We start from the raw sequence: 13,856 nt of genomic DNA, 5'->3' as shown, positions 1-13,856 counted from the left end.
AACCTGCATGATGGACATGGCTTTCACTCCGAGTGATTTTATACCAAAATTAGCTTATCTTTTATGTGCAGGGGTTTCCCACTTGTTACCTTGTGTACAGTTGTTATCTGACCACACATCGATACCACCATACAGCAATAGCTCCCTGGCGCTGTAAGTAGCCTTGCTTTAACTAGTGTTATCGGCAATGATCGTACCCCAGTTTAAATATGAAAGTGGCTGAAAATAGATTGCTCATGCTCTTGTAATCCACGTACAGCTCCCTGTGGAAACACGTAGGATCTTTCTTGGTTTATTTGCATCTTCCCTTGCAATTACCAACAAGTAAATGAGCAACACGCTCTACCTCAATCTGCTCTTGACTAGAGGCTATCCCCACTGTCCGTCTGAATGTGGGAATCTGTACACTGTAACTGATGTGTCCGCAGTGGTGGTATTATTTTAAAGAGACAATATGCCTACCTTTGACACAGGGTTGGACCTGACCATACCATTCCCCGCAGCTGTCACACAGCAGGGTGAAGGCTGCTTGTCTGTTGCCCATGATGTAGCCCTGGGCGCACACGTACAGCAGCTCGTCCCCCATCTCAAATTCGGAGTGTCCATGCAATATCGTATGAGGAAAAGATGGAGGGTCACCACAGAGTTTGCCTGTAGAAAAATAAAAAATAAAACACAACAGGGTTGAATTAATGAAGAACGGTAGTGCGGCAGACTTGATTCATTTTCACTGCTCTATCAAGCGGCGGGCCATTAAGATTGCAACAAGGAGTCTCTGTTCCCACCAAAATTATCCCACGCAAAATATCGAGGCTACGTCTGACCAGAACCATACCCAGACAACAATAATATATTTCAAAACCTCAGTCTGGCTTACCACAGTGGTAATTGCTTCTCATGAAAAGACCAGTGTGAAAGCGCATGATTACAAATGAAAATAGTGCGCGGATTTAACCTTGTGATTGTATCTATTAATTTCAGACTCCGTGACTGACTTTGTGTGTTCATCTAAGACCAGATGGAACTGTGTAGCTGTTTAGCCCTCGTGCTGGAAAGAACACGTTGCCCTGACTGTATGTACCAGCACAAAAAAAAGTTATAGCAGTTCTACACTAAGTTACTTGTGAATCGAGGTTGATTCTCTCAATACACAGTATCATTATATTTAAAATTTCCTTTGGGATTGTGGGACGGATTTAGAGAAGGGTAGTCAATGAAAATCCACGAAAAGAGCTACGATTCGAACATTACTGCTTGGAATTCAAACTTGTATAAGCAGTGGAAATTTCGCCTTGTAAACTCCACTGAATCCACCACCACTTTAACCCAAAAGGGGTGACATAGCTGTCAAAAATTGTAGTAAGAAATTCACTACTGGTCATGCCATGGTGCAAATACTGGTACCTCCATCACTAGAAATAGGGATACTGGTAGTGCTGATTTGTACAATAATCTGGACATCTCACCCAGGGCACATAAAATAGGTGATGTCAGCTGTGGCAGCATACGTTTTCAGTAGTCATATTGGCAATGCTTACTAGAGAAATTCCTGATGGTATGTCACAATGGCAGAAATGTCTAAATATGTCACTTTTGCATCTGATTGAGTGGCACTTCGCATGAAAGCAGAATAAATTAATCTGACGACATTTTTGATAATGTAAACACATCCACAGGGAGAAGTTCCATCAACATGTTAAAACTGCACATATGTTTCTTGTTAACAGGTGTGATGTGTGATGTGGTGGTGCCCGTGCATAACACAGCACACAAAGTGATGACATCAAAACCCACATTGCCATTGATGTTAGTACTTTTATGCTCTCGAGGCCATGAGCCAGACTTTATGACAACGCCAAAGCATGCTAATCCGACTTCCGCCCCTTAATATGCAGCTTGTTTACCTTTACAAATGTATCATGTATAAGAAAATTGTTTTTTTAAATATTTTCTGGTATTTGTAATACTTTTTCGCAGGACTTTAATGGAGATAACATTTTTTTAGGGCAATTAGATAATTCAGCATATGTCTCACTGTTTATTTGCATACAATGTGGTGGACTCAGCAAAGCTAGTAGAATTTATGTTTTCACTGTTTTCTTACTGTTTTCTTGTTTATCACAGACCTCTAAAAATGGACCTATGAATGTTTGAGACTTATGCCCGATTTAACACACCACAATATGATATGGGAAAGACTTCTTTGCACACAGTTCTCTAAATCTTGTGCAATAAAAATGGTGTCAAAAGACTGAAGGACTATTTAACAGGCAAACGGTAGAGCTACCACTTAAGGTGATGGATTAGGCGTTGTTTCTGTGACATCTCTGTCACAAGCAATCCCAGCTCGTCCCCACCACATCTCCATACTAAGCTCCCAACATCCCAGCATTTCACAGACCTCCCTGGCATCCTCACTCACATCTAGAGACCACCCATGTTGTTCAGTTCCCATTGTCATTAGAGCTCCAACACAGTTGATAATCTTGTTCGTGACTGGGGCCCGCAGTCCTTTATTGCCTTATCTTGATTTGGAAATAGCTGTTGCTCTTGCTCCAACTTGCTGTGACTGGGTTTTCCCACAGACTCTTGCTGCATTCAATGTTATTCCATCATTCATTCCTCATTATGGATGTGACATTACATTGAAATACTGCATAACGCCCTATTGCACTATGCATGCTTACACCTTGCCAAAGTTGCCTACCTGTGTGTTCTCCATAGTAGAATCATCCATTGCTCTTTGGGTGAATCTTGCATGGTGGGTATGGCTTTCTATCTGGATAACTTCATATAAAAACTAACTTCTCTAATATGGACAGTAGTCCCCCACTTCTAAACTGGTGTAACATTGATAATTGACCTCATACCACTGCCACCAAGCAACACTGCCTCTGGTGGAGTAGGTACCCGTGCTCTCACCATTGGCATCAGGGGTGACTGTACCACAGTTTATATAAGAAAGTCACTGAAAAAACGTAGCTCATGCTCCTTTGAGCTACGTGCAGTTCAATGTGGAAAAGACAGCGGTCTTTCTTGGTTTCTTATCTTTCCTTGCAACCGCCAACATCCAGCACTCTGTCCTTCAATCTACTACCAATAAATCTGTAAGAAGAGTTACCTCTTTTGTCTTTCTCATCACAGGTTTAAGAAAAAGAAGTAGGCAACAAAATATACCTATGAGCTACTCTTGTAGCCATGGTCCCAGATGCGGATTCAGATGCGCGTGTGCTGTTACATATGAATATCAATGCTGGACCCTGATGGGTTTACCATACTTATCTTAGGTTCACAATTGTTATAACACCATTATATCTGGCAACATGGTCCAAAAGAATCTCAGGATGTTGAAATAATGTAGTATTAATTTATGCAGGAACAATTGATGCTTAATTTGACACAATTTTCTAAACATGAAAAGAGTTTATAGATTGTAGAATCAAATATCTTCATGTGATGGCTTTTCTTGGGTTGTATGGTGATTATTGGTTAGGACACAGTATTCTTTGTGAGTACTGCTGTTTACTAGTGTTAGAACAGCGCCACCAATGCAATGAGTAATGCAAGTACTTGTTTCAGCACGTTGTTCTCCAGCGATAACAAATTTGAGAAAGCAAAGCTTACTCTAGGATAGGGTATGGGACAGAAACTCCAGTATAGCATGATCGAGTAAATGCTTACTTCCAGTTTCCTACATGGGAAGCTTCCAGTTTTCCATTTATGTTCTTGTTTTACAAAACATATTTTATTGTTTTAGGTAAAAAACTGTGTAAGACTGAAAACTGTAGAATGTGCAGACTTTCATTCATGCACTATGGGAGATAACTTTACAAAAGTGTCTAACTAAGGTTTCTCTCATTTGCAAGATTGCCTTTGTTTACCTCAAGCATCTTGCCATATTCCCTAAGGCTGAAATAGCCAATAATTGTGAAATACTCGTTAATGAAATGAATAAAGTTACAGTGAAAGCTGGAAAGAGAGCAACAGCCGTAGTCATGAGTGTCAGCTATTTATTATGACAGCTTAAATAAGGGTATAAAAAAGAAAAACAGAATCATGTAAGGGGGGGGATATAAGGTACGTTAACTTAACTTGGTCGTAAGCAACAATTTTGTGGTACAGAGAGACAACATTGTGGCATAGGGAGAAAGGGGCATGAAAAACTATGCCCTCCATTCTAGTTTTTTTGAGGAGCATTACAATAATTAGAAGGTGCAATTCTAATGCACGAGGAAAAATGAAACATTTTAAAATACCCCATGTTGCAGTGAAGACCATTAGTAAATATGCGGAGCAACATTACCTTCTGGATTGTGGTAGTATGTTTCTTCCTGCACTGACTTTGATTGTGAATGTGAGCAGTTATCTTTCTGGATCTTCCTGTTGATGGCCTGATAATGTAGTCTACAAAAGCCTCATACTGTTGAAAGCTGAGAATCGAGTTTATAAAAGTCTTGTCACCAGTATTTCTGTAATTTTGAAAATCTCGTGAACAGTAATGCAAATCTATAGATTATACATTGATCCACTGTATAAAGAAATACATTGTACTGTGGGAGTGGGGAACCCCTAAAACTATACACTTCAAAAAGACACGTAAGCAACGCGCCCATGGGTGGATGAATAGGTGATGATGTTAAACCTCAGTTTCACAAAGCAATGTGTCCCCAAGTTAAGGCACAACACAGCATATCAAGATACGGTCAATTAAGTGCGTACCATCTCAATAAATGAGTTCTAGGGCAGAATTAGAAAAATTAAAGCGATCATTCAAAGGGTGCAATACAGAAATCTTAACAACCAAATGCAAAAAGTCATTTTCATGAAGGCTTTCAGTAATAAGGCAATACAAAATCAAGAAACATTCTTCATTAAGCAGCAAAATTAGTAAGAAATCAGATAGCATCCCTAGTAGCATATGAAAGTCTCTTCCAATTTTGAGGGTTTATATAGGACATCTTCTCATAAAGCGTAACTATACCTGCAAAATCATCATGGCTCAAAAAAAAAACCAAACACCTCCCACAGAATCAGGGCCAACTGGTTCACCCCAGAACTACAGGAATCCAAACAGCTATGTCGTAGAATGAAAAAAACCTAGCACCTTGACCTTACCAACTCCAACCACATCGCTTTCAAGGATGCCCTACGCAAACATCACCAACTGATCCGCACCACCAAAAGGACCCACTTCAAAAACCGCATCGATGCCAATGCTGACAACAGTAAACAGCTCTTCGCCATCATAAATGAGCTCTCCACCCCCAGGACCTGCTCCAACGAACCCCCGCCATCACAGGAGTTCTGCAACTCACTGGCAACCTACCTCCGTCGAAAGATAGAAGAAATCCACAATAGCTTCAAACCCCAGACCCGCCAGCTGACTACAAACACCCAAGAACCCAACGCTCCAAGCAACACCCACCTCCTCCACACCTGGACCCCCATCAACATAGAGGACACCACCACCACCATGGCCTCCATCCACTCTGGATCACCATCGGACCCGTGCCCACACCATATCTTCAATAAGGCAAACATCATCATCGCCCCCACCTCTGCAAAACCATCAACAGCTCCTTCGAGTTAGCCACCTTCCCAGAAAGATGGAAGCATGCAGAAATCAACGCCCTGCTGAAGAAACCAAAGGCAGACCCAGACAACCCCAAGAACTACCAACCGATCTCCCTCCTCCCCTTCCCAGCCGAGGTCATCAAAAAAATCGTAAACAGCCAACTATCCAGGTTCCTGGAAGACAGCAAGGTACTCGATACCTCCCAATCTGGATTCCGCAGGAACCACAGCACCGAGACTGCACTCATTGCTGCCACAGACGACATTAGGACCATGCTCGACGAAGGAGAAACAGCAACACTCTTCCTCCTGGACCTCTCTGCAGCTTTCAACACGGTATGTCATCACACTCTCCGCAACGCCTCCACAACGCTGGAATCCGCGACAAGGCACTCGACTGGATTTCGTCATTTCTCTCAGGCAGAACCCAGAGAGTCCGCCTCCCACCATTCCTGTCAGAGGCCTCCAGAATCATCTGTGGCGTTCCACAAGGATCTTCGCTCAGACCCACGCTCTTCAACGTTTACATGGCCCCCCTCGCCAACATCGCACGAACCCACCACATCAACATAATTTCCTATGCAGACGACACTCAGCTCATCCTCTCCCTCACAAAAGACCCTACAACTGCAAAGAACAACCTCCACAACGGACTTCACGCCATCGCCAGCTGGATGGAATCAAGCCACCTCAAGTTAAACACTGACAAGACAGAAATCCTCATCTTTGGCACCAACCCCTCAACTTGGAATGACTCCTGGTGGTCCACCTCCCTAGGAACCGCGCCCTCACCCACCACCCATGCACGCAACCTAGGCTTCATCTTGGACTCCACACTCAGCATGACTCAGCAGGTCAATGCCATCGCCTCTTCCTGCAAAGCAAAATACAAACGCTGTGGGATAGCGTAACTGGATGGACGGAATGCGGAACCAATCAAACATTCACCCCCAGTCACAGATCTGGGTTTAATCCATCCATTATTTTGCTCACCATGCCACCCCAGTTTGAACCCAGCCATATGCAGATCAGTCTTGACCCTGTTCCACATGGGAACAGTCCAGCCCGAACTGCCAGGCCAGGTTCTCCCTGGACTGGAAACAAGCATCCTGGGACCGGTTTCGGGGTTTCACCCGTCCTCAGCCGGGCTAGCTTGAATCCAGTGGCACAGTGAGCCCGGGACCCACGTCTGGGCATACCCGGCGCACTTAGGGCGGCAAAAGCAAAGCAAAATACAAACGCTGTGGGATAGCGTAATTGGATGGACGGAATGCGGAACCAATCAAACATTCACCCCCAGTCACAGATCTGGGTTTAATCCATCCATTATTTTGCTCACCATGCCACCCCAGTTTGAACCCAGCCATATGCAGATCAGTCTTGACCCTGTTCCACATGGGAACAGTCCAGCCCGAACTGCCAGGCCAGGTTCTCCCTGGATCGGAAACAAGCATCCTGGGACCGGTTTCGGGGTTTCACCCCTCCTCAGCCAGGCTAGCTTGAATCCAGTGGCACAGTGAGCCCGGGACCCACGTCTGGGCATACCCGGCGCACTTAGGGCGGCAAAAGCAAAGCAAAATACAAACGCTGTGGGATAGCGTAACTGGATGGACGGAATGCGGAACCAATCAAACATTCACCCCCAGTCACAGATCTGGGTTTAATCCATCCATTATTTTGCTCACCATGCCACCCCAGTTTGAACACAGCCATATGCAGATCAGTCTTGACCCTGTTCCTCATGGGAACAGTCCAGCCCGAACTGCCAGGCCAGGTTCTCCCTGGACCGGAAACAAGCATCCTGGGACCGGTTTCGGGGTTTCACCCCTCCTCAGCCAGGCTAGCTTGAATCCAGTGGCACAGTGAGCCCGGGACCCACGTCTGGGCATACCCGGCGCACTTAGGGCGGCAAAAGCAAAGCAAAATACAAACGCTGTGGGATAGCGTAACACTCTCCGCATGCTCCACAAAATCTTCAAGTGGATTCCCGTCGAAACCAGGAAAACTGTCACCCACGCCCTGGTCAGCAGCCGATTGGACTAGGGAAATGCCCTAAATGCAGGAATAACAACCAAACTCCTAAAAAAGCTGCAAAGAATTCAGAACGCATCCGCCCGCCTCATTCTGGACATCCCACGCCACAACCACATTTCCCCCCACCTCAGTGACCTTCACTGGCTACCAGTATCAAAGAGGATCGCCTTCAAACTCCTCATCCACGCACACAAGGCCCTCCACGACACAGGCCCAGCCTACCTCAACAACAGATTCACCTTCCACACCCCCACCCGCAATCTTTGCTCTGCCAGCCTCGCCCTCACCTCCATCCCCCGCATCCGCTGCACCACCGACGGAGGAAGATCCTTCTCTCACCTAGCCGCCAAGACCTGGAACTCCCTACCACTCCACCTTCGCCAGACCCAAGACCTCTTGACATTCAGGAAACACCTCAAGACATGGCTTTACGACAAGTAGCTCCCCCCCCCAGCGCCTTGAGACCCTAACGGCTGATTAGTGCACTTTATAAATCCTTGATTGATTGATTGATTGACGGTGTGAGCAAAAGAAAGCAATGTTGACAAAACAGATCACAGAAAATTAGAATGTCATATTACCTTAGGATCAAAGCACTATTCCACTACATGAATAGTGAATTAGCTCAATTAGCCCACTCAAGGATAATATCATCTGAAAATGGCAGAACAAATGAGTTGCAAAACAACAGTAAACTATTTTGAATAAATATAGTACATTGAGGCCTAGTTAGCATAAACCAGGATTAGGCACTTTAACAGGCCACAGAAAATGTGTTTCAAAAGCAATAACATTGTTTAAGTGTATACATGTAAAAGCTAGGGTAGATCCATTATGCACATTGTTAATATTGCACAATTTTATTAAATGCACAAAAACTTCTTAAAGTACTTTGCAGCTTGTGAAATATGATAATATGAGTGTGAGCCGGTAGTATGAATGATTTAGAAATATTGCATAGTTGAATAGCACTAATGAGAACTATACTGGAATGTTCTTAACCATAAGAATACGTTTTATACAATTTCCACTGTTGCTCCTATTAGAAGAGAAGAGAGCACAATAAAATAATGCTGGTATTTTTAAAGAATGTTGTAAGCGTGAGAAGGACCTGATTTTTTTTAAAAAGCTGCACTGATGAATTTGCTAAAATCACCAAAAGTGTAGGACACATAGACAAGTAGATGTTAGACTGTTTTTCATTTGATTATTCATTGTTAATGGTAAACAACTGTTATTGAAATATCTATATATGGTCATTTGTTTCCCCCACTATTGTAGGATTCCCTTTGCTATGTGTAAAAACACAACATACAGCCTCCATCTTTTAAAGACTGTGTGCTAGGTACACCCTAGAGTCATATTTGAATTGCTGGCCTAGATATTAGAATATGTGGTTCAACACAACCTAATTCATCACTGACACACCAAAACTCATGTCTGCTAGATAATCTTTGGTCTGCTAATGGAGTGATTAATCTTTGACAGGTATTAATATTTTGATTATGCTAAAACAATATTATGTAATTGTTGATCCACTAATGATATGTTGTCCTGGTTTCCTTCCTTTTATGAGACACATACTGTGTATTACACATCCTGATTCACATGGTAAACAGAAATAACAGCTCTCAGGTCACCCCAATCTGTCCCTATGTAAATATCTGTTTATTTGGGTTTAACCATAAACTATGTACAAAATCAAAGTAGGTATTACACTACAACAGAGGTAATAGTGGCAAATTTTATTCATATTTTTTGTAAAATTAGACTTATGAAATACTATCATAATTGGAGAATGGAAGTAATGTGTAAAGGGGAAAAATGCAAGTAAAGAAGAAGATATATTGAAAAATAAGCAGTAACAAAGAGAACCGTTTAGCGATCATAGGTCACCAGAAATTAGTATACCTGCAATAACAGACTGTAATAACAGTAAAGTAGCGCCACAAAGAGCACTACTAACATTTGGACTCAGTGATAAGGTTTGTTAAGCATGGAAGTGTTGAATGATATTAAAAACAGTAAGTTATTTAACAGTCTGAGATCAAACAATGCCATACATGATATGTATAGCATTCATTAGTCTTTGGTTTACACAAGTGCCCTAGCATGGTACTAGATTGTCGAGAATCTTAATTAGGCTGACTAATGACTGGCAGGACTCCAAATCTCGTTGTTCAACTGTAAATGGTTGTCCAGTTTATAGAGGATTCTCAGAAAGTGAACAGATTTCCACTTTTTGCGTATAAACATTTTAGCCGTCGCCACAAGGAGTCTATCTACCTTTTCTGATAATTAATGCCATTGATGTTACTCGAATTGTTAGTGCATTTTCAATAAATAAAATATAATGCTTGTTTTAAATGTGCTTAGTTAGCATATCCAGCCGTAGTTTGATATGACTAGGCCAAAGGCAATCTTCATTGACATTTTTTGCAGTAACAGAGAAAATGTGCTTTTAAAACTACATGAATGTGTTTCCTACATGCATGTTTCTTTTCTCAGTTTTTCCTTTTTAGAAAGTAAGTGAAATAGAATTAATTTTAGGTGGTGTTTATTTTGCTGAGCTGCAGTGTATTAATGTATGTCTCCCTAAAAGGAAGACATGTTGAATGTGCCTGTATTTGCAACATATTCACTGCTCCTTTCTCTAGTCTACTCTCACCATTTGCACTGTGTATTGTTTTCACTTGTTGCAAACAGGTCACGTTAGTTCTTCATTTCTTATGTACACCTTATTATAATTCTGCATGAATGTATGTCAGTCAATATGTTTATTTCGGGCATCGCCCATAAAACACGTGGAAAACACAGCATCTCGTTAAAGAACAATAACACTTCTTAACACTAAACAGTACAGAATATTGCCAAGATAAAAACCAGAGAATAAAACTTCATCAAAAGATACAAGAAAAAATCAGTCCATCTTTAATTGTTGTTTAAAAAATAGGATAAAACTGTTTAGACAGTGCAGTACTAATTCATTTTAGAACGTCAACATCAATTCATCCTTTTTCCTAATCAGCGAAACAGCGTAGAGATAACGGCTGACTGCCCAGATGGTAACCTGCCCCAGGTCCGTGCTCAATATCTTATATGCCTCCTGGAAGTGTCTCACCCCAATAATTTTACACATGTGTTTGATCCAGGTGTCAGACGGCTTTTTATACCTGGGGCAAAAAAACATAACATGTTCTACCTCCTCACTGGCATACCCACAGTACTGACACAAAGCTGAGGTAGATAACAGGTTCTTCCATTTGCAAACAAATGTATTGACTAAGAGATTTTCCAGCCTAAATTTGACAAAGAGTGTATGGGCTACCAATGGTTGGATGGCATCTATATAGGTCTCATTTCCCAGGAGTACCTTAATGTCTAGAAAGTCCTCCACCAAGCTCCCTGGTTTGGCCTTACAATGATATTCAAGGACATTCATCTGCCAGAAGGCTGTAGTAACTCGCCCATTGGCATCCAAACTCATCGATTTAGGGCTCAACCAATACTCTCCTAAACCCAAGTTGTTAAGATGCTATGAACACGCTTGAACCAAGGGAATAAATGGGCCTTACTCAGGCTCAGCACTTCTTCTACTGCCAACCTATAATGGAGGAGGTCATTTGTAGACAATAGCTTAACCCAGTATAAAAGGGGTCTTAGCGCCGCCACGTCCCCCACCCTCTTGAGCCCTAAGTCAAAGCATAACGGAACAATTTGAGTGCTCTGTGGCAGGGAAAAAAGCGACCTTATGAAATTATTTTCTCCGTGATTAAGCCCCTAACTTCTGAGAATCTCCACACTTCTGTCCCATAAAGGGTTGTGGCCTGGGCCTTAGCTCTATATATCTCCACTGCTGGAGAGATGAATTTCAGGGTAGTCCCCTTTACCATCTTAATAATGGCAGAAACAGTATGAACCAGCTCCATTTCACTTTTCTCTATATGAGAATTCCAAGATCTGCATTTATCAATCCTAATTCCTAAATAATCAAATGGATCAATCTGCTGCAATAATTCCTCTATCATGGTAAATCTCACTCTACAAGGTATATAAAAAATATAGGGCCAGATGTAGCAAAGGTTTTTACCCATTCTGTGTCTATGGGAAAAAGTGTTCGTACATATGGCCCATAATTTTGTTTTTTTGTGGTACTAACATCTAAGCTACAAGCTTCACAGAACTCAGTGAATTTGTTTAAAAGGTTCTGGAAGCCAGTTGACATAAGGGAAATCAGTAATCGTCAGCAAAAAAACAATGCAGGGATAGAAATGCCTGCCAGCTTCAGGGATCATAGACATACATCAACAACATCATTTATATATAGCGAAAAAAGAGATAGTGCCAAGACGCATCCTTGTCGCACACCATGATGCACCGGAATCCGTTCTGTTAGGTTTTCATTCATTCCCCGTCTCACTTGGGTAGTGGTGTTACTGTGAAGTCTTATAAGGACACCCACCAAGTTATCATCAATACCCGTCTTGGCCAAGGTGGACCACAGGTGCCGCCTTGGAGCTAAGTTGAAGGCTGCCCTTCAGTCCACAAAGGCCAGGTATAGATGGTCACCAGCCTCCCTCAGATATTTCAAAACTATGAGATTGAATCGAAAAATGTGGTTGATGGTACTCACTCTCGATCTAAACCCCACCTGCAAGGGTGAAAGAATCGAAACCTCATTCATCCAGTCCTGTAACTGACACAATACCCGATGACGAAAGATCTTCTGGAGATGCTCGATTAAACTAATTGTATGGTAATTATTTGGAAAGTTCCTATCTCCCTTTCAGTAGACAGTTATTATTTCTGCATTTATTCAGGTTTCTGGAAGAACCCCACCTTCAGTTATATCATTTGTGAGCTGGTTTATGTAAGGGCGCCAGACAAGTGGGTCTGATCTATACAGATTCCAAGGGATTCCATTCAGCCCTGGTGCTTAACCTGGGGGCATAGCTTGGATGGCTTGGAATGTTTCCTCTAACGAAAAATATAGTGGCTTAGACCCTACACCCATTCCTGTGTCTTGCTCAGGAGTTATTATTCCATCCTCTCTTAACTCTATGGGGGAAGGAGCATAGATTGTCAGGAAATGTTCTACCCATTGACAGGGTTGCACTACAAGCTCCAATGGGCTATTAGAATTTGGGCACCCATGAACAAATATGTGCCAGAAGGTCTTGGAATCCTTACAATGGGTGGCCCTACCAGCGCCATCCAGTTTTTATCTACCCATCTCTGCTTATATTTAGAAATTAACTGTTTATATTTTATTCAAGCAGCCCTAATCATCTGTTGGGCCCCACTGTTCATGGCCCTAGTAAGCTTCCTCTTGGCCTGTTGACATTCCATGTTATGCCATTTGGGCAAGAACAATAAAGGGACCTTTCCAGCACAGTCCTTTGTACATAATTGTTTTTTTAGAGGTAAATAGGACTGAGTGCTGGTTGCTTACTGATAGACTCTCATGGGAACCATCACTGGGTGGGCTCAAAAACCTATTAAAAGTGTTATAAATACCAATCAAAGACTCCCAGTCTAGGCACAACTTTGTCCATTTATTCATCCTCCTATTATTGCTTAAGGATAGGGTAGCTTCTGATCTAAGTCCCCCAGCTGCTATGTTCCCTGAAAAAAGGCCCTTCAATGTAAGTTGCAACCAATTATGCTCACTGTCAATCCATCTTTTAATTACAAAATCCACAGCACAATGCCTGAGATCCAAATCCGGGAAAAGCTCATCAATCTTCCTTGTCTCAGACCCACACATAAAGGTAGGGGAGCACTTCATATCTGAGGGAAACCTCCCATTGCATGCTCATATACTGTGCTTCAGTGTAAGGGACAAAACCTGAATAGCAACTGTGGGCCAAAACAGTAGGGGCTCAGACCATACAGCAGAGATACCTCTAGCCTCATCCTCCGCATCATATATTGATGCTAAAACCGCTAATAGTTTAAAGATGATGTTAAAATCACTGGCTAGTATTAGGGGGAGATTTTCCCTCTTATTACACAAGTGGCAAGCTAGCGCTGCTAAGGTTAGTGATTCCCTATTATGCTGTGTAGTGCGATTATAGACATTATAAATATGCACCCACAAACCCTTTTTTCCTCTCACGGCTAATCCCAAGATGCCCAGGCTATTACATCTATTGTCTTAATGTCTAGGTCAAGAGTATTTTAAGCCCATATTATCAACCCACCAGATGTCACCGTTTTTTAGAAGGTACTGTCCCAATGCTATCGTT

At 42.3% G+C, this 13,856-nt stretch overlaps 1 protein-coding gene across 1 annotated transcript in view; it reads right to left on the bottom strand.

Moving 5' to 3' along the window:
• Positions 1-13,856, bottom strand: part of SUSD5 (sushi domain containing 5) — a 416,012-nt gene that overhangs the window by 133,165 nt on the left and 268,991 nt on the right. The window contains exon 4 of the mRNA XM_069214265.1: positions 463-651. Within this exon, the coding sequence (XP_069070366.1) occupies positions 463-651 (189 nt within the window). The remainder of the gene's footprint in view (positions 1-462; positions 652-13,856) is intronic.

This window comes from Pleurodeles waltl, chromosome 2_1, assembly GCF_031143425.1.
Source record: "Pleurodeles waltl isolate 20211129_DDA chromosome 2_1, aPleWal1.hap1.20221129, whole genome shotgun sequence".
In the NCBI taxonomy this organism is placed as follows: Eukaryota; Metazoa; Chordata; class Amphibia; order Caudata; family Salamandridae; genus Pleurodeles; species Pleurodeles waltl.
This window is presented reverse-complemented; position numbering and strand designations above follow the sequence as displayed.